The sequence below is a fragment of the Bubalus bubalis genome, chromosome 15 (assembly GCF_019923935.1).
Source record: "Bubalus bubalis isolate 160015118507 breed Murrah chromosome 15, NDDB_SH_1, whole genome shotgun sequence".
NCBI classification, from domain to species: domain Eukaryota; kingdom Metazoa; phylum Chordata; class Mammalia; order Artiodactyla; family Bovidae; genus Bubalus; species Bubalus bubalis.
The window spans coordinates 77,729,845-77,756,837 of record NC_059171.1 but is presented as its reverse complement, the minus strand read 5'-3'; the positions used below and the strand labels follow the sequence as shown (position 1 = coordinate 77,756,837).

General features: G+C 53.9%; 1 protein-coding gene across 1 annotated transcript in view; it reads left to right on the top strand.

The window, feature by feature from the left end:
- Window positions 1-26,765, top strand: part of COL22A1 (collagen type XXII alpha 1 chain) — a 201,493-nt gene extending 174,728 nt beyond the window's left edge. Inside the window, exons 42-55 of the mRNA XM_045162761.1 lie at window positions 3,093-3,146; window positions 6,658-6,711; window positions 9,394-9,438; window positions 10,141-10,194; window positions 11,505-11,558; window positions 13,614-13,667; window positions 15,327-15,398; window positions 15,554-15,589; window positions 16,600-16,644; window positions 18,505-18,684; window positions 20,291-20,357; window positions 22,847-23,029; window positions 25,233-25,310; window positions 25,571-26,765. Coding sequence (XP_045018696.1) covers window positions 3,093-3,146; window positions 6,658-6,711; window positions 9,394-9,438; window positions 10,141-10,194; window positions 11,505-11,558; window positions 13,614-13,667; window positions 15,327-15,398; window positions 15,554-15,589; window positions 16,600-16,644; window positions 18,505-18,684; window positions 20,291-20,357; window positions 22,847-23,029; window positions 25,233-25,310; window positions 25,571-25,761 — 1,167 coding nt within the window. The 3' untranslated portion in view covers window positions 25,762-26,765. The remainder of the gene's footprint in view (window positions 1-3,092; window positions 3,147-6,657; window positions 6,712-9,393; window positions 9,439-10,140; window positions 10,195-11,504; window positions 11,559-13,613; window positions 13,668-15,326; window positions 15,399-15,553; window positions 15,590-16,599; window positions 16,645-18,504; window positions 18,685-20,290; window positions 20,358-22,846; window positions 23,030-25,232; window positions 25,311-25,570) is intronic.
- Window positions 26,766-26,993: the final 228 nt, after the last annotated feature.

Sequence of the window (26,993 nt, the reverse complement as noted above, 5' to 3'; positions counted from 1 at the left end):
TAGGATGGTGCCCAAAAGTCTACTTGTCAGAGTGTAGTAATACCTAACATTCTTGAAACATACTGAAAATTGAAGTGAAGTGAAAGTCACTCAGTCGCGTCCAACTCTCTGCGACCCCATGGACTGTAGCCTGCCAGGCTCCTCTGTCCATGAGATTCTCCAGACAAGAATTCTGGAGTGGGTTGCCATTCCCTTCTCCAGGGGATCTTTCCAACCCAGGGATTGAACCCCGGTCTCCTGCATTGCAGGCAGATTCTTTATCATCTGAGCCACCCGGGAAGCTTGCTGTTCTGGACTTTTCAGTTTAATATCGGGTTGGCCAAAATATTCATTTGGGTTTTTCTGCAACATCTTATGGGAAAACCAGAACAAACCTCTTGGCCAACCCAATATATTTCTCAATAGGGTCAGACCCTCCAGTATGTTAGGAATAAGGCGGGTCCAGGGAGGCCGCCTGCTACCTTCTCATTGAGAATGCATCCTCGTGTGGCTCCAGGCCTGGAGTGTGCCTGCTCCTGGCGCCGCTCCTGTCCACGGGCCCCACCCACCGCCCTCCACCACATGTCCTTCTGTTCCAGCTGTGCTGGCCGTGTACTGGCTTTCTTTTGGGTTCCTAAACACTCTGCACCCTCTCTTCTCCAGGCCCCGGGGCCTTTGCACATGTGTCTATGTCCCCCACGAATGCCCTCTTGTCACCTCTGTCACTAATCGATGCCTGTGATCGTTCCCATCTCATCCCAGGCATCGCTCTCCAGCAGTGCTCTGCCCCTCAGGCCAGGATGGGCTTAGTCTCTGTCCTTTTTTCTTAAGTGTCTGCCTCAGCAGGTATCACATCTTTATGTCATGGTTTGATCTGTGACCACATCCCCCATTATTAATTGATTTGATTATTCAACACACTCTAATTAGGCACCTACTAGTTGCTAGATCTGGGGACATAAAACAAGAGTGGCTGGTAGTCACTGGGTTATGTTCTGGGCTGTGGATTCTATGACACCAGGCTTTTTTGCTCCCCACACATGCTGCGCACATGGAAAATATTACTGAAATAAATATGTGGGTGAATGAATGGTTTTCGTGGAGCCCTTCCTCCTTGAATGTCTGATAAACGCCTGCATTGGTCAAGGAGGCATTTCCTGGGCATCGCCAGTAGCCCTCACTGTGGCCATGCCACCCCGGAGATTGAGTCCCCTGTCCAGGGTGCCCAGGTCTTAAAAACCAGGCTGGGATGTGAAAACCCTGTTGGTATAAACTGCAACCATGTGGCCTAGTGTGTCAGAGCACCTAGAGAATGTTTGAGTTCATTCCAGCCATTGTAAAGGTAAGAAGAGAAGATCCCAGTTTGAATTTTGTGCCAAACCCTTGTCATCAAAGTCCTAGGGTAACTGGAGAGGAAAGAATGACCTTTGATGTGATTCTGTGATTTAGAAGAATTCCTTCTTCCTCCTCTCTGCCTCCCTTCTTCCCTTCCCGTGCAAAACCCATCTGCTCGTGGTTATCGAAGCCAAGATTCTGACCTCCATGGTGCCTCGTGAGTTGAGCCCCGTTTCTTCCTCTCTGTCTCTTCAATTCTGTCCCTGTAAAATCCACTCTCACTCCACGGCCCTTCCTCCCAGCCACTCTACATTACTCTGCCTTCCTCTAACAAATCATCCTTATCTAGAAAACTCTTCTCTCCCTTCTGCCTGGGCGATAGGAGTCATAATAGTTTCTGTGTGCCTGGTGCTAATCGCAGGGCGGGCTGTGGGCAAAGCGGTCTTCACATGTTAACTAACCTGCGTAGTCCTCGCCACAGCCCCACTCCTCGGTTCATGCCGAGGTCTCCAGCCTCCGGCCCCTGCCGCTCTCCTTGCTGTGCTGATCTCACCCTGTTCCAGGGGCTCTTTCTGCTGTGCGTGGGTCTCTTGACCCTCCTCCCCACCACTCCATGCAGGGGGAGAAGCAGTTTCTGGAGTTAACTCTTAAATGAGAAAAGCACCAACACGCCTGGCCTCCGGGCCTGCCCAGCTGGCTTATCTGGTGTTACCATAGTTACGCCAGGAGCGGGATCGTTACAGGTTATGGATGCACACGGAGCATTGGCTAGTGGCCTGGATGGTCAGTAAACTTAAATTACCGTCCACAGTGCTTCCCCCTGGTACCCGGGCACTGATGTTGCAGGCGCTGGTGAGGGGCGCTGCGTGATTTCCTGCGCACCTGTCAGCGCAGGAACAGCCTCACTGCTGGTGTGGTTTGCCGTTTGCATCTCGGGTGGCAGCACTGATTCTGAGCCCCCTCATGACTCTGCCAGGCAGGTTTGTCATCTCTGTTTAGGAGAGGGGCCGCTCAGAGCTGAGAGTGTCAGCAGTTCACCCAAGATCATATGCATTGTTGGTGCAAGCGAGTTCTAACCTTGCCTGCCGTGACTCCGGTTCCCTCGGCCCTGCCGCCTGCTGCTTTCTTTCCCCGGAACCCGCCCAGTCTAGGTAGCCCCGGATTGGAACCTAAGCCTGTGTGACGTATCATTGTCCTGATCTGCAGAGAGTCCTGCAACCTCCTAGTCTCTTAGAGAAACATGAGGCTAAGGGTGTCTTGATTGAGAGCAGCGGGTGGGCTGGTAGGGGGTTGGGAGCAGGTGGGAGTCGTAGCTTGATGTCAAGGAAAGAAATGTGACATGTTGGTGGCCTTCCTACACCCAGACGTGGCCCTGGCTGTCATTCTCAGTGCCCCCTCAAGTCCCAGGAGTTCCTTGAGTCCTCGGGGTCCCTGTCACCCTCATCAGAGGCCGCATCCTCACCCCCTCGTCGCTGTCGTCAGCACAGGAGGCCTGGAGATGAGCCTGTGGTGTCCTAAGTTAGAGAATGTCCAGGAGGGGCTTCTCTCCATCCACAGCAATACAAAGTGATGCCAGTGCAATGCTTTTCCGCTGTGCACCAGGCGCTGCTGAACAGAGGATCCAAGTCAGAGTGGTGGTGCTGGGGAGTAGACCTGGAAACCCAGCCAGTCTGTTGGTCGCATGTGGACATAGCTGTACACCCGGCAAAAAAAGAAGTCTGTCCTTCCCTCCCTCTGGGCGTCTGCAGCCAGATAACTGGTTTGAATTTCTCTTGCAGGGAGAAGAAGGCAAAGAGGGCAGAGATGGAAAACCAGGGCCCCCCGGAGAGCCGGTAAAGGGACTCTTTGGTTTCTTATCACTTACGCGTCAGAGCAGCAGAAACGGCCGCTCTGTGTCCGGAGCTGCCGGGACCCCGGCACAGTGAGAGTTCTCTTCCGTGCACGTCTTCATTTTCTTTCCCCAAGAGCCCAGTAGGGTATTATTGTATTTAATTTTGCTTATTGATAAAATTAAGTTATTTTATGCCAAAATTGCAACCGCCCCCAGAAAAAGGAGCTGGCTTTGGGTGTTCCATGCAGGCTTGTGATCTGCGTGAGTCAGAGCCTGCCCCCGGCTTCAGTCTCATCTCACACAGAACAAGAATAATAGTAGCCACTCGCTGGAGTTGCTGAAGAATAGATGAGGTGAGAAGCTGGTTAAACGCATTAGGCTTCTTTAACTGTTAATCGATTTAGTGAGTTACTTTTCCCAACTGCCATGGTTTTAACTCCTGGTGAGGTTAGAACCGTGCAGCCTATAGAACCACTAAGTGGAGTTACGTAAAAATCTCTTCAGTGAGGTTTGTGTTCCAGTTGACTTGTCTGGTCATAACTATTATGATCCATTCTGCGTCTTCTGTGACTCCCCAGAAGCATCTTCGTTATCACTTTTTACACTTCGCCAGATGCTGAAAGCAGAATTCATTGCTGAGAGGAGAAAAGAGAGCCCAGGGTAGCGAGCAGAGTGCAAAGCTCATCTGAGCCACTGAAGGCTGATGCCCAGCAAAGCAGCCCCAGTGGGCAAGGGGCAGGTAGCCAGGCTGAGGACCTGGCCAGGGAGAGAGAAGGACAAATGTCGCCACTGTGGCTGACAGCTGGTGCGGGGTACGAGTGCTCCATTACATTTTGCCTGGTGTAACCCCCAGAAAACCCCTGTGGGGTGAGGGTATCATTATTGGTACAGATGAGGAAACTGAGGCACAGAGAGGTTAAATAGGTTGGCTGAGGCCACCCAGCTGGTAAAGGAAGCAGTCAGGACCCACACCCTGAAGGCTGACCCCAGCGGTCAGTACGGCAGAGCAGGCAGGCAGCTTGTTTGCAGGAAGTGGCAATGCAGGAGATATGGGAGAGGGGGGCCGATCCCTGGGTCGGGAAGATCCCCTGGAGGAGGAAATGGCAACCCACTCCAGTATTCTTGCCTGGGAAATCCTATGGACAGAGGAGCCTGGCGGGCTACAGTCCCAAGAGTAGCAAGAAGTTGGACGTGACTGAGTGGTTAAGCACGCATGCACCACGTACTATCCCGAGAGGCTGTCACTGACAGCACAGGATACCTGTGTGAGGCCCTCGGTCTTCATACAGAAAGGTTTGTGCCAGGCGCTGGGCGTAGACGGATAGGGGGCCAGGTCTGCTCTGGGTCACCGCTGGCCTAGTCCACCTATGGGAGACAGGGCTGGCTCTGCTGGGAGCAGAGGATGCTCAGCGACTCCCCCCATGCCCCCTGACAGCAGGCAGTCCAGAGCTCACCAGCAGCTCCTTCTGGGATCTCAGGGTGGCCGTCCTGACGTTTATCACTCTGAGCTGCTTGGGAGGAAACTGGCAGAAGATGGGTGGCGTCAGAGATGTCCTCCGAGCAGACCGGGAGCCCAGGAGGTGGGATGGGGTCGGGCACAGGGAGCAGACCCCAGGAGCAGGCACCGAGCACCAAGTGAGGCGGTGGAGCCAGGAGTGAGAGCTGCCGGCAGCTGGTGAGCGGACGGTCCAGCGGGCACTCCGGGTCTGCTCCCCTGGCGACCGGCTGAGAGCGCGTGAGCAGCACACCTGCCTGCCTGCTCCCACCGCTGCCAAAGGACCGGAGGCCGGGGTGTTTATCTCCACTTCAACTGCTTGAAGGGAGTATAGCTCCAGGGGGCCTGGACACCCGTGCTCTTGGGCCTTCTGCACCCTCAGGGTCTGAGCACTGCCCTGCCCTGAGCAGAGGCTGATGGACAGAGTGACAGGAGCCCCTCCAGGGGAGCCCAGGGTGGGGGTCCAGAAACTGCAGCATTGGCTGCGGGTGTGCCCTCCTGTGCCCTGCCCGTCTCCCCATCAACCCCCGTGGCCTTTCACCCACTTTGACCTGGTCCTTTAAATTTCTGTGCGCTGGGGACACGGAGGAACACAGTGGAGAGACGGATGGTGGACACATGGATAGATACACAGATGGATAGACAGGCAGCTGTTAAGAGTTGCCCATTGCATTATTTTTAATAGGAGACACTTGAGCATGCATTACAGCGTAGGGTGAAGTTCGGAGACTCTGGAGCCAAATTACCTGCATTGTAACCCCAGCTGTTTGACCCTGAACAGGTCCCTTGATGTCTCTGTGCCTTGGGGTGTTGCCTGGGGGGGAACAGAAGTGTCTCCTTCATGGGTTACGGGGAGGACTCATTGACGCCGCTGTGGGAAGCACTGGCCGTGCTGGTGCGTGGAACACCCGCCCTCAGCAGGGCTGGCGGTCGCCCTTTTCCTGCTACAGCTTCCGCCAGTGCTGGGCGAAGGCCCCACTTGCATGTGGGCCAGGCTAGGCCCATATCCCCTCCATCAAAGGCCCTGTGGAGCAGAGATGGTCCTGAGTGTACAGCTGACAAACAGATCCAGGGGAGGGGGTGACCCCCAAGACCACACGGCTAGGCTTCGAGGAGCTGGGACAGAGAAGAAACCGACTTAGAAATCAGAGCTTGGTGCCTGTCCTCCTTCTCCCCATAATTCTCACTCTAAATCCACGGATGTTCTTGTGCCTCTCCTGTGCCCCCTCTTGGACCCCATCTGACCCTCAAGGTTGATAAGCTGTGGGGGTGGGTGTGCCCTCCTGTGCCCTGCCCGTCTCCCCATCAACCCCCGTGGCCTTTCACCCACTTGCCCTGCTCCCCCAACCCTCCCCTCCCCTCACCACTTCTATCTGGACTTCAGCACCCACGGGCCTGTGTTTATTGCTTGTTCTATCCAGGGCTGTACAAGACTGCTGGTAGGGAAGACTCTTGAACAGAGTGTCCCAGTTACTTGCGTCGAGTTAGGAGATGGGATGGGGCCGGGATGAGTCAGTTGCAGGCCCGCCTGTCACCGGCACTGTGGCTGGGGTGAGGAGAGCATCCTTTCGGGTGTTGCTGGGATTCAGTCTGGCTCTGCTGTTTACTAACTCAGTGACACTGTAACTTTGAGCCTCAGTGTCCCCTTCTGTAAGATGCATTTGTTAGTAGCTGCCTTGCAGTGGTTTTGTGAGTGGCATAAAGCTACTTCTGGCTTGGGTGTCTACCTAATTTCTCACCCACACCAGAACAATCCAGAGAATTAAATAGGGGCAACCACGAATGGGTGTCTCAGAGATGAACCCTGTGTAACCAGCACCGTCCCAGGAAACCCAAGAGTCTAATAGGCTGGACTACACAGTGCTGTTCTGTATGGACATGGACCACGGTGCCGGAGGGTAGGGTTGGCAGGTGCGGAGACTGGCTGGTGGAAATGTGATGTGAAGCCTGGGCAACCAAGAATAGGAAGATCCTGAAAATACTGTCCTCAGATTTTTCTTTTCTTCTTTATCCTCAGGGCAAAACAGGAGAGCCGGGTCTGCCAGGACCAGAGGGTGCCCGCGGTCCCCCTGTAAGTGCTGAGTGTGAGTGTGAGTGTGTGTGTGTGTGTGTGTGTGAGAGTGTGTGTGTGTGAGTGTGTTGTCCACATAGAATAAAGCCACCAGCCAGTTGCCTGTGACACCGTGGGTCGGGTTCTTTGGGTTCTTTGAGACCGCCCAGCCGTGGACTCCAGAAGTACCTTCCTTCCAAGACATTGGTACTTAACGCAGTAAATCCAGTCGCTTCCCGTGCTGTTGCGATGAAATTCATTTCCCCCCTTGCAGCCATTGTCACGGTGTTGTTACTCTAAGTTTCCTTTGTTCTTATCCTATTTATTACATTTTTAATAGGCTTTCTCTGGATGACAAACCCTAAAAATGAGTCTTAATTTTCATTCTGAAACCTTTCCACAGCTAAAGTATTTTTTTTCCAATTAGAAGTGTAACTCATTTTCACTGCATAACGATAACAAATGATGATGGTCATAAAAAGAATAAGAAAAGTAATGTTATAGAGAAGAAAATTGAGTTAACATAATTCTACAACATGGAAGTAACGCTCTGTTAATCTTCTAGTATGAGTTTTAGTCTTCTATGTATGAAATCCAACATTTATATATATCTAAATCTATATCTATCATTTATATATTTAAATCTAGATCTAGCTGTTGAGCTATTTATTATACACATAAACAAAGATACCTTTTCTCCAAAAATGAACTCTGTGTATCTGTGTATTTTAGAGTTCTTGGGTTGTTTCTTTCTTTCTTTTTTTTTTTTGCTAAATGCTTTACTTCTTTATAATTTCAAAGTTGTTTACCCAGTTCCTTAGATTTTCTTTTGGGAAAATGTGATTTTTAATGAAAATCTTAAAATCCAATTATCTAGATATAATTTTGCCAGATATAAGTTTGCCAGAAATCGCCTACTGGCAAGAAGTAGGAGAAGAAAATGCTAGTTCTACTTCCTTAATTTGCTTCTCTGTTAAAAGAAAAAAATCAATAATTCAGCTGGCTAGTATCCAATAAGGAGATAAAACACAAAAAAGTACTTTGCTTTTTCCTAAATCTCCCTGCTTTTCACCTGATTGCACCAGGAGAAGAAACCTAAGACTGCAGAATATCACCTCTTTGGAGGATTAAAACACAGAGTTAGGATGTTTTTTTTAAGGTTGTTACTGGCTTATTGGTGGAGAAGGAGGTGGCAGCCCACTCCAGTATTCTTGCCTGGAGAATCCCATGAACAGAGGAGCCTGCCAGCTGCAGTCCATGGGGTCCCAAAGAGTTGGACACAACTCAGACTAAACTACCACCACCACCACTGGTTTATTGGAGGGAGGGGTTTCTTGGTTTGTTTCTTTGTTTTTTTCAACCAAGAAGATCCATTTGCTGGGAACTGTGTTGGGGCCAGGCCCGTCTCTCAACTAAGAGTTGTAAGGAGTCCTGCTTCAGTGCAGGGATAGAGGTTAGAGACCCAGGCAGGTGATGAAAGACCCACCTCCTCTGGCTGGCACTGTGTGAATTAGAGACGTGTAAGCTTTGAGAGAGACAGACCTGAGCTCAGCTTCCGCTCTGCCATTTAATAACTCTGACCTGGGTCAGGGGACCTTTCTGAACCTGTTTCTTCTTCTATGAAATGGGCAGCAGAGCCACTTCTGCTTCTGCAGGGTGGTTGTGAGTACTAAAGGAATTTCCCAGCCACATGACAGGTACGTTGCGTGTGGCTTCCTTTACTTGGTGCTTTTGTCCATGGTTGTTGGGAGGAGAACAACCAGGGTCCCTGGCTCTGAGCATGGCTGGATTTGGGACTCGAGTGTCTTGGAAGAATATCCTGGGACCCAAGGAAAAGGAACTGGCCCGTCTTGAACAGTGGAGAGCACTGTTTTCCTCTTTCTCAATCCTGAGCAGCAGCCCTGCAGACATGGGCTCACCCTCACTCGATAGATATGGACACTGAATCCCAAGAAAGAGAAGTAAAGCTCCCAAGGCCCACAGCTAGAGAGCAGGGCACCAGACCAGGTTCATTTTCTGACCTGGCTCCAAAATCGGCCCTGCTCCGTCACACTTACTAGCATAGAACACCCCTTTCTGCCAATCAGTCCTGCAGAACTCTGCCAGGTGGGTAATTTTTATTATCCTCATTTCTTAGATGGTGATGTTAGGACTCCAGGGGGTCAACCGACTTCTCTGAGGTCACAGGGTTGAATCTGGAGTCAAATCCGAGGGAGTGCATCTTCCTCTCCCCGGCTCCTCCCGGAGTCTCGAGCTCCCCTTGGTACTGCACCGCCCCACAGCCTGGGGAGTGACCCTCATGGCCTCCCTCCGGAGGCCACCATCCTTGTCCATCAAGTGGGGAGGATAGGACAGAGAACACATTTCCAGGATGACAGCCACAACCACACAACGGTGGGGCCTGCAGGTCAGAGCTCTCATCTAATGGCTGAGCCTGAGGGCTGGTATTCTCCCCAGAAAGGCCTTCACTTGCTCTGGAAAACAGGAGATTAAAGGAGATAAAGGCTTCCCTGGGGGCTCAGACGGTAGAGTCCGCCTGCAATGCAGGAGACCCGAGTTTGATCCCTGGGTCGAGAAGACCCCCTGCACATATCCAGCGGGGGCTTGCCGCCTCCTCCTGCTCCCCTCCACCCCCTAGAGTCCACCTGGTCCCGCGTTACCAGCCTGCTCCCTGGTGGGATAACGTCATTCTTTTTCTTCTAGGGCTTCAAGGGACACACAGGCGACTCTGGCCCGCCTGGCCCCCGGGTGAGTGGACATGTCGCCGTCAGGCGGTCCCCGTGCACCCGGGTGGGCGCTTCTAGAGGCTCCTGGGCCCTGGAGGGACGGGCAGAGCTGTGTCCCAAGAGAGGACAGTGGCAGCCATTGGAAGCATCATCCCTCCCCGGTTATATGTTTCTAGACCTTTCTCCCAGGGGCCTCACAGTGATGACCGACCAGTTTGACCAGGTCAGCCTGGAGTCAGGTGCGGTCACTGCTGGCCAGAGGATGGGGGTGGCTTCCCTGAGGTCCCAGAGCTCGTGTGTGGACACCTTCAGCTTATCCCAGCTGGGAAACCCTGGGTCCTGTCTATCTGTGCTCCACCTTCCTCTGTCTCTTCCAAGTGCCCCAAACAGAGGGATCCCTGGGGGGGACCCCGGTGAGGCCCGCTGCTCTGTACAGGAAGCCGAGGTGCAGCGAGGGGCCAGCGGGTCGGCACGCTGGGAGGCGGAACCCCCAGCGGTTTGCCTGATCTGTCAGCTGGTGGTTCCCTGCAGCTTAGAGGGCTCACAGCTGGCCTAGAGGGGCACTGCAGACTCCACTTGGGGGCCAGGACCTGGGGTGGGGATGCTTTCGGGGGGGCAGTCCTCCTGGTCTTCCTCCCCCCGTGCTCCGAGGCATGGTGGCTGGGACACTGGCTTTCTGCATTTTTCTCCCTAACAGCAGCTATTGTGTTTCTGCTTTTCCTAGGGAGAGCCCGGCGCCATGGGGCCCCCTGGCCAGGAAGGGTCACCAGGGAAAGATGTGAGTGCCGGTGTCCAGTGGGGCCTGGCTGGGCCTATGGGTGGAGGGGTGTAGATAGTTTAGACAAGGACCAGGAGACACTTAGAACTTGGGCAGGGGAGTGGGTACCACGATGGAGGGAGTCACAGGTGGATAGTGAGACTCTCTGGGCAACGTCTCGCCTGCTGGCACTGCGGGCCGCCTGAGCCCTTCCCACAGGGCTGTCCGATGTGTGTGGATGCGGCTCGGCCTCCTGGACGTGAGTGTCTGGTCAGGAGCACTGGCTTGCAGTCCTGAGGTCCCAGGTGGCCCCGTGCCCAGCCCCTGGCGCCCTTCAGGACCTGGCTTTAAGCCCTGGTGATGTGTGCCCGCCCCCCCAGCTCTTGGTGTACATTGTCATCTCAGCTGATCTGTGGTCATGAGACGCTGGAGCTGGAAAGGATCTAGCTCTTCTTGTGCTTTTCCTTAGCAGTGGGATCCATTCCACAAACCCACCTGTCTGGCACGTGGGGGCCCTGCAGGCAGATCAAAAGCGTTGACTGGAGCGAGGCCTCTCCCCAGCCCTGTACCCCAAGGGTGCCTCTCAGTGCTGAAATGCAGGTTGAGAATCCTGAGCTCCCTGACTCTTCTCGTTCCAGTTTATAGTGGAGGGTGTGAGGGAAGCCCCCTGGGCAGGGGGTGGAGGGTTCGGCTCGCCCAGCAGTTCAGGGTGCAGTGGGGACAGGCTCCGGAGGCCCGCTCGTGATACAAGTGCCTGCCTCCCTCCTGCTCAGCTCTCTCTTTTCATGTAAAACCCCCATTTTTTTAGGGTGTTGTACAGTCTAATTTGTGTAGGAGTATGGCCAAGCTCCTGTCTTTTTCATTTATAATATGAGGAGATTTATACCCCGGTTAGGAGGCTGCCAGGAAGACCGTGTGGGAGGTGGTGGTGAGTCCCCGCTGCTTGGCACCCTGGAAGTTTCTGTAGACCTTCCAATGGCATTTTTCTTACTGTGGAGACTGAGGCAGGAGTGGCCACAGGTGACTGACCAGCGACTCAGAGACGGGACGCCAAGGAAAGTTCTCTTCCCTGTCACGTCCCTTGGCTCCAGGTGGAGCCCCTGAGATCCCCATGGGTCCGGGTGGGCCAGGTCTATGCAAGTAAATTAAGTCAGCAAGTGTACAAATGAGGACTTACCTGCAGGAAGTTATCTGTGCCCAGGGAACAGCTGGTGATTGGTGATGAGATACGTTGGGCCCCATTTGTTGGGTCTCTAGGGCACCTGGGGGAAGTCTGCTTCCACCATTTTCATGCAGTGACTCTGGGGTGACGTGACCTCTCTCTGTTCCAGGGTGACACCGGACCCCCAGGGCCACAGGGTCCCCAAGGACTGAGGGGCCTAGCGGTGAGTTTTGCTTTGAGGCCGATCTGCTCCATGCTTTGCAGGCCTGTTACCATGGTGGTATTTGGTTGGTTCATCCTGCTACAGCCCTGTGTGTCATTAAAAAATGACAAAATGTCTTTGTTGTTGTTGTTCAGTCGTGTCCCACTCTTTGCGACCCCATGGACTGCAGCATGCCAGGCTTCCCTGTCCTTCACTTTCTACTGGAGTTTGCTCAAACTCATGTCCATTAAGTGGGTGATGCCATCCAACCATCTCATTTCAAAACGTCTTGAAGTGAAGTGAAGTGAAAATCACTCAGTCGTGTCCGACTCTTTGTGACCTCATGGACTGTATGGAATTCTCCATACAGAATACTGGAGTGGGTCGCCTTTCCCTTCTCCAGGGAATCTTCCCAACCCAGGGGTCAAACCCAGGTCTCCTGCATTGCAGGCGGATTCTTTACCAACTGAGCTATGAGGGAAGCCCTCAAAATGTCTTCAGTTCAGTTCAGTTCAGTTGCTCAGTCGTGTCCGACTCTTTGCAACCCCATGAATCGCAGCATGCCAGGCTCCCTGTCCATCACCAACTCCCAGAGCTCACTCAGACTCACGTCCATCGAGTCAGTGATGCCATCCAGCCATTAGCAGTTGGTAAATAGCCGCTGCCCTAAGCCCACCCTTGTGGCCCAGCACACACTCCCCAGGCTCTTGTCTGGGACCACCTACTCACAATCCAGATACTAAAAAGGGGCCACTTGGCATGGCTGGGGCACTATAACAGCCCCAACCCCGAATCATGAGCCAACTTTAGGAATCCTGGGCTCTGAGCGCGCTCTGTATTCTTTCACTAGGGCTGTCGTAGCAAAAGGACCGAAAACACAGTGGCTTAAGCAGCAGAAATGTATTATCCCTCAGTTATGGAGGCTAGAAATCCAAGACACTCATCATCTCAGTGTTCTGTGGCCTAGGAGTCCAAGGTCAAGGTGCCAGTAGAGTTGGTTCCTTCCGAGGCTGTGAGGGAGAGTCATTCAAGGCTCTCTGAACCTCTGGTGGTTTGCAAACAGCCTCTGACATTCCTTGGCTTCTAGAAGCATCACCCCAGCTTCTGTCTCCATCATCACATGGTTTTCTCTCTGTGACATTTCTCTGGTCCAAATGTCCCCTTTTTATGAAGACACCAGTCATATTGGATTAGGGGCCCACCCCATTCCTGTGTGACCTCACCATAATGAATTACATATGCAGTGATCATATTTCCAAATCAGGCCAAAGTCTGACACCCTTGAGATTAGGACTTCAGCCTATGGATTGGCAGCAGGAGGGACTATGAGTTTTGGGCACAAAATGCCCATCAAGTTAGAGCATGTTACGGTTGTGAGTCTGTCCTGGAATCTGGAGTGCGGGGACCTTCCATCCAGTGGCCACGTGATGCTGCACCTGCCATGTTATCTGATATTTCTATCCACGCAGTCAGCGGTGCCCCTCACAGAGAAGGAGGAGGGCATAAAGGCAGGATCATGCATCCCCAGCTGAGACCAGGCCTCCAGGGATGTGAACACTTTCGTTTGTTCCTTAAGTCAGCATCTGAGTGGGAGGATGAATGGATAAGTCAGCAAATGTGGTCCCGAAGATTTACCATGCCTGTGCTCCGGGCAGCAGTCACCAGCCCAGGATTTTTCATGCACGTGAACTCATTTAAGTATTTATCATTTATTATGAGTTAAATATCCTAAGCTCCATGCTGTAACCCCCCAGGCTCCTCTATTAATGGGATTCTCCAGGCCAGAATCCTGGAGTGGGTAGACTTTCCCTTCTCCAGGGGATCTTCCCAGCCCAGGGATCGAACATAGGTCTCCTGCGCTGCAGGCAGAGTCTTTACCATCTGAGCCACCAGGGAAGCCCCATAGGGTTGATAAGCAGCCTCTAAGTAAGCACGTGGAGCCATGCTGGTCCAAGTCACGGCTCTGTGTGAGACCAGCCCTCCGCGTCCAGCAGTCTCTGTCCCTGCGTCCTGCCCTGTGACCTGTGCCATGGCAGAGCGTCCCAGCAGAACCCTTACTGCTGTTTCTTCCATCAGGGTAAGAGTGGATCGCCTGGATCACCGGGAGAGCCTGGCACCCCAGGAAGCCCTGTGAGTACTGTCCCTCGGCTGTGATGCAATCAGGGCAAGCTTTGGAAGGGTGTGTGGTTTACATCACCCTGTCTGGTCTCTGTTCCCAGAAGCCTCAGTGGGGAAACATGGTATTTGGATGGTAGGAATAGGCTGGAGGCAAGAGGATCCAGGAAGGACCTCTTTCATGTGATTACGTGCTTAACTCTGTGGTCTACAACCATAGGCATCCAATAGGAAAAAAAAACTTAAAGAATTTTTAAAATGTGTATTAAGAGTGCAAGTTAGTTGTTTGATGCCTTTAGAGGATGGAAGGACAGGGTCAGGCCCACGACCCTTACCATATGAGAGAGGGTAGGCATCGTGCATCGTGGGGCTGAATGTAACCCAGAGTTGGCTGAAGAGGATCATGCTGTTGGTTGGGAGGTGGGAAAAGGGGAGAGCAAAAAGGAACAATGGGCGGGGAGTAGAAAGAGCGGGGCTTGAGCAGTGTCCTGATCCCTGGATAGTGGATTCAGGATTTAGGGTTCAGGTCTGGTAGATGGCGAGACGTGGTGGAGAAGACAGGTCTTTGATGAAGCCTAGGGTTGGATAAGTCAACGCCTGTCCATTTGTCTTCTCCCACCCCAGCCTTACAGTAGATTTATTAGCTAAAATTGGCAATCCTCTTGAGATGGCCATCCTCATAGTTTGGTACTCAAGCAGTAACTGCACAGGGCAATGGACAGACCCATCTGGCTGCCTAACTGTTGTCACTGTGGAAATCAGGATGAGCAGCCCATCCTGGTTTGCCAGGAACCCTCCTGGTGGTAGCTCTGCAAATCCTGCCTCCTGGGAGAGCCATCATTCCCAGGCAGACCGGGCACCTGGGTGCCCAGTAGAGCCCCATCTTCCTGTTGGACCAGGGACAGCCGTGTAGGAACCATCGCAGGAGTCTTGTCAGCCATGCTGAGACATCTCAGACAGGAAGGATTGCATTACAAGGCTGATCCACCCCCAGCGCAGAGCTGGCTGCAGAAGGGCTGACCCACATTTGGTGGCTTCCCAGAAAGGTTGAAGCTGAAAGATTGCCACACACTTTACCCCCAAAAGTGAGCCAAACTGTGAGAATCGCTGACCGATTGGGAAGAGGAACTCGGCCTCTCTGGGGAGGTCACTTAGAGGGGCCCCATACATGTCAAGCGTGGTGGCTTAGTAACTGAGTTTTGTCTGGCTCTTAGGACCCCATGGACTGTAGCCCGCCAGGCTCCTCTCTCCGTGGGATTTTTTCCCAGGCAAAAATACTGAAGGGGGTTGCCATTTCCTTCTCCAGAGGATCTTCCCGACCCAGGGATCGAACCTGCACCTCCTGCTTGGCAGTCAGATTCTTTACTGACTGAACCACCAGGGAAGCCCATACCCATCAAGGTGTTTTGTTAAATGTTTGTCCCTTTGTGTTTCTGTTGCTTTGAATGGGAAGGCCGTTGACTATTCACAGGAAATTCTCCTGTCCCCCACCCATGGGTGGGATTCTCAGCACAGCTTCTCTCCCTAACCCAGCCCTTTCATTCCAGGAAAAGGGTTGTCTTTTCTTTTGTTCACATGCCAGGCCTGCAGAGTACAGAGGGGCTACGAGATTTCTGAACTTTCTTGAGTTGGCCCTTGACCTTGAAGAGTGACTGCCCCATTTTCCCTCCGCAGGGCCAGAAGGGAACCAAAGGAGAAAACGGCAGCCCAGGGCTCCCGGGCTTCCTGGGTCCCCGGGGGCCTCAGGTGAGCACGGACCCTGTCAGGGTCTCCTTGGTGGGACCCTTGATTATTGTTGCTCGAGACGACTCGAGCGAAAGTGTCTGTTTTAAAGGCACTCGTGTTACGTGCAACATGCTGATGCAGCTGTGCAGCTAACGGATACTTGTTTTGTGTTGTAGGGGGAGCCAGGAGAGAAAGGAGTCCCAGGCAAGGAGGCGAGTACCGCAGCCCTGTTCTCCTGGGGCCTGTTCCTGTGGGAGACACGGGGCCGCGTCATCAGCGGGTGGCGCGTGCCGTCAGCTGGTGGTCTGCCGCGTGGTGTCTGCAGGTGGCCCTCGGCGTAGCAGGGTGCCCGCACTTGCTTCTGCATTCTGCCGTCACTGTCCTGAGATCCTAGTGCCTTCTTTTTATTTTATTTTTTAATATATGTTTATCTGGCTGACCTAGTCTTAGTTATAGCATGTGGGATCTTTGCTTCGTAGCTGCAGCATGTGGCATCCAGTTCCCTGACCAGGGATCAAACCCAAGACCCCAGCATTGGGAGCTCAGCTTCTTAGCCACTAGACCACCAGGGAGGTCCCCCTGGTGCTTACTCAACAAAGGTCCGTGTTTTCACTCTGCATGGGAGCCGGTCCCGGGGTCCCATCTTGATACATCTCTCACTTATCGCTCTGCACCCAGCCCATCAGCAAGTCCTGTTTATTAACAGGACATGTCCGTTCGGACTCCCAAGTACCTCTCAGCTCTGTCCAGCTCTCTCCTCTCCCGCTAAGAGACCTTACTGAGACCATCGTCATCTCTCACCTGGGCATTTGCAGGGACCTCCTAACTGACTTCTTATGTCCAGCCTTGCCCCCCATGGTCCTTCCCTACCCAGCAGCATGATGTCAGTTTCCAGCTCAAGCCTCAGCTCTGTCCTCCCCTGGCTCCGTCAGCAGAGATGCTCTGGCCCTGGTCAGGATGAGCAGGGGCAGGGGTGGGAAGGGGTGAGGGAGGCAGGTAAAGGCTTTAGGAAAAGACCACTCGGCACATGTGAAGCACTGGGGAGAAAATGTGGCATGTTTCAGGAACTGCCAGGCGAAGGTGATGGGTACATAAGAGAGGGGGTTATGACCAGGCAAGAGCGGGACTCTTGGAGGACCCCCTGTCCTCCGCAGGCAGCAAGGACTAAGAAGGACAGAGATGCCCCTGGTGAAGTGACTGCTCTCCTTTGCTTTCATTGCAGGGGGCACCTGGAAAGCCAGGAGAGCCAGGACTCAGAGGAGAAAGGGTGAGTGGGACACGTGGTCACTTGCAGGCGACCTTCCTGGGGGCAAGGGGCCTGTGTCCAGGGCTTTAGGAAGCTGCCCACCCAGGGGAGCAGCTTGTGGGGGCTTCCCTGTTCTCTTTCCCCCCGCAAAAGTCATGAGCCCACAGCAGGAGGTTTTTCCTGTTGTTGGGGTTTTGTTGTGGTTTTCATGGTTGTTATTTTAAGGAGTAAAATTATTGCAATTACACATTCAGAGGCAAGCATGCCCAGACTTTGACAAATCTCCCCGTCTCCTCTCCGTGCGCAAAAGCCTGTGCATGACATGCTTGGAGCCCGAAGTGCCAATTTGCCAAGAACCAGCTTTGTCCCTGGAGGTGACAAGGGAACAGATTTTCCCATAATGAATCGTCTTGGCGCTGTGCTCAGAAAGCTTTTCTTTACATTGCATTCCTCGAAAAAAAAACAAAAAAACAAAAAAACAACAGGGTAAAAAATCAATTCTGTTTTGGAAGAAACACTGGTGGGGGGAGGGGGCGTTCTCTCACCCATAACAACTGCTGTTCCCTCCAGAGAAATTAAACAGTCCTCCATGTGGCTGGCCATCGCAGGGTCCCGCTGCTGCCCGACACGGAAGGCACTGCCATCCCATACCCGCCCTGGGTTTTTTTCCGTGGTCCCACAGAGTTTATCTCTGCTTTCCTTGCAAGTTGGACGGGTGTGGACTGGTTTCCCCTGCAGACCAGAGAGAAATGGAAGCTGAGAGGTCGGGGATTCTCACCCCACCTGGATCTCTCGCCCTCCTCCTTCCCAGCGACTGAGATGCTCGTGGTTGTTGGCCCCTGAGGATGGACCTAGGGGCTGGGGCTGTGGCCGTGCAGACAGTGAGGGTCCCGCCAGCCAGGAGCTGGCTGGAGCTGCCACATGCTGGAGTTTTGGTTGGGAGCCGGGGAATTCAGACCATGAACCTTCTCTAATACTTAATCGATAGAAGCTTCTCTAATACCCAGTCAATAAAGGAAGTTGCCTCCCCCCATTAAGTGGTTTCGTGGAAGGTTGCCAGACAGCTGTCAGGCTCCTCACGCCTTCCGCTCTAGAACATTTGAAATATGGGACAGGTCCTCTCACCGCAGAGGGATGTAGAGATGTGGAATAAATAGGAAACGCTGTACCACAGGCTTTGGCACTGAAATGCATGAAAGGGACCCTCCCAGACCCCCACACTGGAGACCACCCACAGATGACAACGCCCCCATAAAACCCATCACGTGGGAGAAATTTAGGAGACCCTCCTCAAATCTGGCTGCATTCATTTTTTAACTCACTGTTCTTACTGTTTCTGTTGAAAAGTGATACAGTTAAACAATATAAATTGAAAAAAAACAAGTGAATGCAGTGGAGACTAGGTGCCCATCCAGCACGCTTTTATTGGGTCTGTCTCTGTACACTTGCTTGTATCTTTCTGGAACCCATGCGCTCAGAACCAGGTGGGCGTGCACGTGTAAATATGCATATACCTCTTATGTAAACCCCCCGAAACCTATCAGACTTTTTCCACCACTCTTTATGCTTTTCCATATAAGCATGTATATGGCAGATGGTTTCATCACTGTGCTGGCCTTCTCTGCTAGGAGGAGATGAGACTGGGATCTGAAAGTCTGCACCTCATTCCCGGCAGACCTGCGTGATGTGGGGGCACAGCTTTGTCCGTCTGGGCCCCGAGTCCTGTCTGCACCAGCGCAGCGTCACGGGCCTTGCAGGACTGAGGTCTCCTCTCCCACACTGAGGACCCGGGGCCGGGGGTCCCTCCTGCAGCCTGGGGCACTTCCGGCCTGGGGGTGCCTTCTAGCCTTTGCTCACTGACGCTCTTCTTGCCTCCTCTAGGGAGATCCTGGCATCAAAGGTGACAAAGGCCCTCCCGGTGGTAAGGGCCAGCCTGGTGACCCTGGGATCCCAGGCCACAAGGGTCACACAGGCCTCATGGGCCCCCAGGGGCCACCTGGGGAGAACGGGCTGGCCGGTCCCCCGGGGCCTCCGGGCCAGCCAGGATTTCCAGGGCTAAGGGTAAGCGTGTGGGCGATGCCTCAAACTTGGGGCTCCTTGGGGTCTCATGGGAAGCCAGAGAGGTGTGTGGGCTCTAGAGGGGCCAGGTTGCAGGTACTGGTGACCTGTGTGAGCCAGGGCTGACCCCTGCTTGTCCTCTCGGAGCCTGTCCTCCCATCCCTCCCAAAAGGGACGAGGATGCCTCTCTCCCAACAGGCTGGCTGGGATGGTTAAGTGAAATGACACACGTGGCTTACGAAGGGCTTGGGGATAGAGTTCCTCTGTCCCCGTGGTCCAGGCTTCACTCCCGGGCGGTGATGCTGTTTGCCCAGGATCCTGTGCAGCAGGCAGTTGAGAAGATACAGAGGCTCCCAGTGACCCGAGCTTCCCCACGGGGACGGCTCCTTCCCCGTCCATCCGACGCCCGGCTCTAGTCTCCCTCCTGTCTGCTGTCTGGGGTGCTTGGTCTTCCCTCTGGGTCTAGCTTTTCCCAAGTGCAAAAGGAAATGCTTGTTGAGAGCAGTTTTTTTTTTTCCCTCTGAACACAGTGTTTCTTGTGGCCGAGCTCTTAACTTGACACAGTCTTGCAACACAAGGACACGCTGGCTGTGGTGCGTCGGGGAGGGCTTGGTGGGCCGGTGCCTGGGGGCTGGTCGCCAGGTGCATGGGACCTCCCCACCCCCGCTCTGCCTGCGTGGTCCTCGGGGGCCCCTCCTGTGGCCCAGAGCACAGGCCCGGGTCCCGTGCCCCGCCTGCTCTGAGGCTCTGGCCCTGTCCCCGCGGGGCTCTGTGGTTAGCCTGGATTTCACCCCCTGGAGAGGCCGGGCAGCCAGGTCCTGTCCCTCAGCCAGGTGTGGGTGCTGGCAGACTCAGTGGGCTTCCAGAGTGCCCCCACCCACCGAGTCTTTGCCGCGTGTCCTGCTGCTCTGGGTAGTAATGGGAATTCTGGGAGTAAGATAAAAAGGTCATTGGCCAGAAAGGAAAAAAGGGAAATAAGACTGTAGCCCGATGCCGGAGCTGCGGCAATGAGCACAGTAAGCACCCCAACCCTTGCGAGTGGACACCTCCCTGAAGGGCTCTGACGACCAGGGAGGAGCCCGACATGGCGTGAGGTCTTCTCTCACGGATCACCCTAAGAGCTGCATGTAGCAGTGGGGGCCTGGAGGCAGGGCTCTGCTCTGCTGACCGCTCATCGTTTGTGTGAGCAGACACCCCGTGGGGCCAGCGGGGCAGGCCAGACACCAGAGCCGCCACGTGGCCAGTGGGAGGAAAGCAAGCCCGAGATAGTGCGGGGGCAGCCTGTGAGCTGGCCCTGCAGGTGGGGGGACTTCAGCCTGGAGAGACTCAGAGCCAGGCCTCCCGGGTCCAGGGCTGGGGAGGGGGTTTGTGCAGGAAGGAGAGGGAGCAGGGGCTTCAGGGAGAAAGGCGTCCAGGTCACCATGCAAGACGCAATGATGCTGCCTGTGTGGCAGGGGGCGGGGAGACGGGTTCTAGGTGTTAAAGGGATTGGACTAGGGAGCTGTGGTCTGCGTAGCTGTGGCCGTCTTGGTTTCCTGAGCGCTCTGGGTCTCGGTAGGCAGGTGGTCCTAGGAAGGTGAGTAATTCCACCTTCCCTCCCTCCTCCCAGGGCGAGTCTCCATCCATGGACATCCTGCGGCGGCTCATCCAAGAGGAACTGGAAAAACAGCTGGAAAGTGAGTCGCTGGCATTTTCACAGCATCGGGTCCTAGATGCTCTGGAAGCCTGGGCGGTAGTCCGTTCACTTCTCCTTCAGGACCTCTGCAGCCTGGCTTGGTAAAGGCAGCCTCAGGGCGGCTCCTGCAGAAGTCAGCACAGAGGCGCACCTTGCAGGCTCCCGCCAGCCTCTTCTGACACAGATCCTGCTCCAAGGCGCTCTTTGGGGACGCTTGAGCTATGGCTGCTTGATTACCTCTAGGAAGGGGAGCTCACCACCTACAGAACCAGCCTTGCCTTGAGCACTTATCTGTGAATTCAGTTGTTTATCTAATCAACAAGGAGCTCTGGCAGGCCTGCAATGGGCCTTGTAGAACTCACAGCCCAGAACAGGAGACAGAGACATAGACAAGATGACTTTGGTATAGTAAGAAGATGCCTGTGATTTAATGTGACACAGAGGACACAGAGGAGGACAGGGGAAAGAAACTAAGATTTCAAAGAGGGTGGGGAGCAGGTGAGGGAAGGCTTCCTGGAGGAGGGGCCATGGGAGCTAACACCAAGGACCAGACTCCAGACCTTAGACACAGCATGTGCAGAGACCCTAATGGGAGCTGGGAACACACTGTGCTTTCAAGGAACTAGAATCCTTGTAATTCTCCTGTATAGGATTCACTGTGAAATCCCAGTCTTGCATGGGCCCCATACAGAGCAGGTGCTCAGGAAGGGAGGGGTGGGGAGGTAATAGTCATAGCACCAGTGTGTAGGGCCAGCTCCACATCAGGTGGAGTTCTCAGAACCCACACATGTTTACTGACGTAAGGAAGCCTCTGTGAGCTCTTGAGCCATGGATGAGGGTTAAATCAGAGATGCTAAGTAACCTGCCCGAGGCTGCAGATCTGGTGAGTGTCTAACCAGGCAGCCAGGCTGAAGAGTCCAGGCTCTTAAGCCACCGCATCCTCTCCCATCTCATCTCTGCCTGCCCTCTGTGTTGGAAACTGTTAGGAGAAGAAAGTCGCAGACCACTCTGGGTTAGGGAAGATTGGAAGCCCACCACCATTACCAGGCACGGGTGGGCAAAGGGGAAGGGCACATTAATTCACGTGGTCAGGTCTCAGACAGTGAAATATTCCTCCTGGCACATTCGAGACTCTGCACTGGGTCTGTGGATGCAGCACGGAACATGGTGACTCTCTCACTGCCCTCGTGGGGTATCCAGGCGAGTGAGTGTGGTCCGTCTTCCCTGTCCAGGAGAACCAGAGACCGTTCCCTGGAGAGGACAGCACAGAGCTGGGCTGGTGGTAAGGAGGGTGAAGAAAGGAAGGATCCCAGAGGCTGGAATGGTGACTCCCCCTGGGCGGGGCAGTGCTGAGGTCTCCCGTGTGTGAGCATCCCCATCTACAGCCTTTCTTCTGGATGTTAGATTTATCGGGCACACGAGGAGTTTCCAGCCCCTGGGCAGAGACGAGTTCTGTTTTGAATGAGTTCAGATGGAGCATCTGCTGAGCTGAGTCCTTTCTTCTAAACAATCTTGGGAGGAGGAAGCATCAGAAGCATCTGCTCCACGTTCAAGATGAGAGCGTCCGGGCTGTGAGCCGAACAGCTGTGTGCCCTGGTCTCCGGCGCACGCCCCTCCCGCTTCCTCATGTGGGAGGGTGGGGAAGGGGCTACTCGAGAGCCCCGCCGCCAGGCTGTCAGAGACCCGATTCTGCTTCGGTTTTACCACCGAGACCCAGGAGTGCGTCAGTACTGCCTCTCTGGGCTGGTCACTCCCCATTGCCAGGTGAAGGGCGTGGCCTGATCGTCTGGAAAACACAGGAAAAGCCCCCGGTGGCCCTGGGGTGGGCTGTGTATTCCCCGTGCAGTAGGAAGGTGTGGAGGCCAGTGGCTGGACCTCTGGGTTTGGAATCAGCCTGTGATCTTCAACGTTTCACACACCTAAGGATCATTAATGACATCGTGTCCAGCCCTTCATTTATAGATGAGGAATTCCACACTTAGGAGAAGTCCCTAAGTTGCTCTGTGTAAACCACTGAAGTCTCACCCTCCCGCACTGGCCTCAGTTTCCCCAGCCTGAGAGTTGCAACAGTTTCTGCTGCTGCTGTCATTGCCGCCTCGAGGGGAGCAGCGACGTCCACACACCACTTGGATCTCGCGCTGGGGGCTGTCATGATGCCTCGTCTCATTGGTTCCATCTTCCCACCAGCCCAGTGGGGTCGGACTTATTTCATTGCCCCCGTTTTGCAGAAGAGGCAGCAAAGGCTAAGAGAGGCCAGGTGGCTTGCCCAGGGCCATGCCGCCGGCAGCGGTGGCACTGGGACCCCAGCCCAGCTGCCTGGCTCCGGGGCAGCGTCCACACGGACACGCACCCCGCAGCACGCTCTTGATGTGTCTTCTCGCTGCTGTTTCCCAGCTCTTACTGCCTTGAGCTTTGCAGCACGCTGCTGGCCTGTCTTCAGTCCTTTATCCCTCCTTCATGAAACATCTCTCTGTTTTTCTTACTCCACAGCCAAACTCACCTACCTCCTGGCCCAGATGCCCTCTGCGCACACGAAGGCCTCTCAAGGCAGACCCGGACCCCCAGGGCCTCCTGGAAAAGATGGGCTTCCAGGTCGGGCAGGCCCCATCGGGGAGCCAGGAAGGCCAGGGCAGGGGGGTCTGGAGGGACCCTCTGGCCCCATAGGTCCCAAAGGTGAGTGAGGAGCTGGGACGAGGTGCTTTGTAGAGAAGGAACCAGCGTGCACAGCACACGCTCCGTTGAATATGCAGGAGTCCGCCCATTCCCCGCCCCCGCAGCCTGCTAACACCCTGCGTGTTGACATCGTGCCGTTTCTTCATCTGCCTAAGAGGTTTTCAAACTTGACGTTTTTGCAAAATGATACTTCTGCCTGGAGGAGCAAGTCTGTTTCCTCCTCCCATCCTGGTCGGTCTCCGTCTCCACTGCTTACGGTCTGGGGAGTACACAGGATGTCTTCTCTTTCCCTGTTCAGGAGGTCACTGAGAAATAAGACATTTAATCTCCAGGCAAACGGGCATCAGTTGCCAGCTATACATGGGCTGGAGGAAGCAAATGGCACCCCACTCCAGTATTCTTGCCTGGGAAATCTCGTGGACAGAGGAGCCTGGTGGGCTACAGTCCACGGGGTCGCAAAGAGTCGGACACGACTGAGTGACTTCACTCACTTCACTTGTACATGGGCTTCTCTGGTGACTCAGACAGGAAAGAACCCGCCTGCAATGGAGGAGACCAGGGTTCGGTCCCTGGGTTGGGAAGATCCCCTGGAGAAGGGAATGGCAACCCACTCCAGTATTCTGGCCTGGAGAATTCCATGGACGGAGGAGCCTGGTGGGCAACAGTCCAATGGGGTTGCAAAGACTCGGACATGACTGAGCGAGTAACGCTTTTCCATGGGAATAAAGTGGTTTGAGCTAAAGCTGGACGTGGCTGCCAGCTCTCCAGCTCTCAGGGACATACCTGACCTGGGCGTGGCTGTGCTGGACACAGCGAGCCTCTCCTGCAAGGCACAGTGCCTGCCGCCGTCAACAGCGCCCCGTGCACAGAGGAAGGCATTGTCTTTGCAGGTGGACAGATGTGGGAGGGCGGGGAAGGACCTGGGCCCAGATTCAGCAGCCTGGCCGATCACCCCTTCTGCCCGGCGAGGAATAAGCACGGGGGAGGGGAGAGGCGGTGCTGCCGTCTCAGCTGCCGCGTCTCCCTCCTTCAGTCTCCCATTCCTTAATTCTTTTTTGGGGGGGTGCCCCCTGGGATCTTAGTTTCCCAACCAGGGATTATTGAACCCACACCCTGGGCAGTGAAAGGGCAGAGTCCTAACCGCTGGACTGCTGGGAAATCCCCCCTTAATTCTTCGTTCACTGAGAAGCATCGCCTTGTAATGTTTCTCCTGAACTTTTTTAATGTTTGCATCCAAGTCTGTCTTCTGTTGGTTCATGAAACAAAATTTACTAAATAAATGCCAATAAGAAAGCATAAAGCATAGAAAAGTCAGACTGTGGCAGAAGACTGACCGAATGTAGTAACCAGCACAATAAATAAGAATGGCCTAAAATCTCCATGAACTGGCAGAATTTCAATTTGGATTATAAAAGAAAACGTTATACACTACATACAGGAGATATTCTGGAGACAACATCTCAAAGAAAAGGAATGATGGAAAAAAAAAAGCTGAGAGGCAGTTTAATCAAGTTTGTATAGTATTAACCCCAACTCCTCCCTGGTCTCAGATATCCTCCCGGGGGAATGAACCCTCTTTCTTCTGAACATGTTAGAGTTTTAAATTCCTGTGATTATCAAGACTTATACCTGATTCTGCTTCATATTAGAATGTTCTTTGTGTCCTGTGTCATCTGTCTTAGAATTCACGCTTCTCAAGAGTAGGGTTGTGTCTTACGTATACTCAGGTTTGTTTATCACCCAGCTCCTCCTAGACAAAGGCTCAGAAGGAATGCTTTGAGAACACGGGGACGTGTAGGCATGTGTCAGTGGATGTGTGTGGACATATGTGTTTGTATAGGAGAGAGTGTGAACGTTTGGGTGTCTGTGTTTGATGTGTTTATGACGTATGCATATTCGTATAATATATGTGTGAGTGTACATATGTGTGTGTATCATTGGTAATCACACTTGAGTGAATGTTTACGTGTACATATGTGTATTTGAGCAAATGTTTTCGAGGGGGTGTCTGTTTTGGTGTTCATATGGGCATATTTCTGAGTGCAAGTGTGTGCTCGAGTGTGAGTGTGCATGAATGAGTGTGTGAACAGGAGCGAGGCATCTGACACAGTGCTGGTCTTGCCCCCCAGCCCTGTGGTGGGGCTCCCTCCCTCCGCCACCATCGTGAGTCTCCAGCATCAGAAGCGCGTGTTTTTCTCACCAGGTGAGCGAGGAGTCAAAGGTGACCCAGGTGCACCTGGAGTTGGCCTCCGAGGCGAGATGGGACCCCCCGGGATCCCAGGTAGGAGTGGCTGGGCTGCAGTCTGGGGTAGGGGAGGGGCCAGGCCCCAGGGTGTCGGATGCAAAGAGCAGCCATCTGGCTTCACAGTGTCCACGGGGACCATTCTCATCTCTCCAGGCAGGGCACCCAGACCGTGGGGTGTTTGCTCTGAGCCCGTGGCATCCTCAGCTCACTTCTGAATGAAAATAGTGGCATCAGGGCTTGTGTGTGCTCCGGAAGGAACTTGAACCACCGTCTCTTTCTTTTGCTTCTTGGTCCAGGTCAGCCCGGGGAACCTGGATATGCTAAAGATGGGCTTCCCGGGAGTCCCGGGCCTCAAGGAGAGACAGGACCGGCTGGACACCCCGGCCCCCCAGGTCCCCCCGGCCCCCCGGGCCAGTGTGACCCCTCGCAGTGTGCCTACTTCGCCAGCCTTGCTGCTGCTCGACCTGGTAACGTGAAGGGCCCCTAGAAGATGCCAGGATGCCAGGAGATGCTGGTGGATTTCTGAAACTTGAACGCACAGCCCGATGGGAAGCCAGAGGTCTTGAGACATTTCAGCCATGTGGTTTTTGTTTTCCTTTCTTTCTTTTATCACGTGTGTGTGTGTGTGTGTTTTCTGTCTTGTTTTTCTTAAGAGACCTCAACATTATTAAAACCAACAGATGCTGCCGGTCGGTCAGATTATAATATTATTATTGATAATTATTATTATTGTTATTTCATATGGCAATGCTTTTCGAGTTTTTCCCCTCTGCTCTGAAGTTGGGGAAACCGGATTCGTGAGGCAGAGAACATTGCTCGCTCTCCTGACGGCCCCCAGTTGAAGTGTAGCTGCCAATTCTAAGGAAACTCGCGGTGCTATGAAACCCTGACCGGACACTTGCCAAACTTACCTCTTTCCTCAAAAGGAAACTTTAAGAAAATGAGGACAATGGGCTTCTATTCTTGGTTGTGCCCAGAGGTCGCCCAGGGAGAGATTAGCTGACAGCCGCTGCTTCCCAGGAGAAGTAAGTGAAGCAGAAAGAGAAGGAAGGTGCAGACACGAAGTGCAGCCTCTGCTCTGGATGGCGGGTGCACGCAGAAGCGGGCAGGTCCGTCCTCTGGGAGCGGCTCAGCGCCTCCAGGTCCCAAGCCTGCAGAAGGGAGACACTGCACACGGCTGGAGGCTGCTTCCTGGAATCTCGCAGCGTCTGCACCAAAAATGTGGGAGCTGACACAGAAAAAGATGCCCCTGTGTGTTCACTTGGCTTCTGAGCATGGATAGGCTCCTCCGTGCCCCCTGTGTTGGTTTCACTCACTTTCATTTTGAAATAAGAGGGTCCAGAGACCACTCCCGTGTGTCTGATGCCGGGCAGTTGGCCGGGGTGCTGGCCAGAGCTGGGAAGCATGTGTCTCCAGCTTCTGGCATTGAGTGTATATTTGTGAATGACTCGCCCAGCTCAACAGGTGCTCAATAAATCCGAGTTTCCTTTTCTTTTGCTTTCCGTGATGGTTCCTTCCTTATCACCAGCATCCACCCCCATGTGGACCCCTTGAGGCCAGGGAAGCATCATTTTTCCCCCGGGGAGCACGGACCAAGCCGCCGTTCAGGCCATGTGTCAGTGTGCACGTGTGTGAGCAAGAGTGTGTCACTCGGGCCTTCCCTGGATTCTGAGCCAGGGAAACTCCTATGGGGTGTGGACCCTGCAGCCTCAGGGGGGC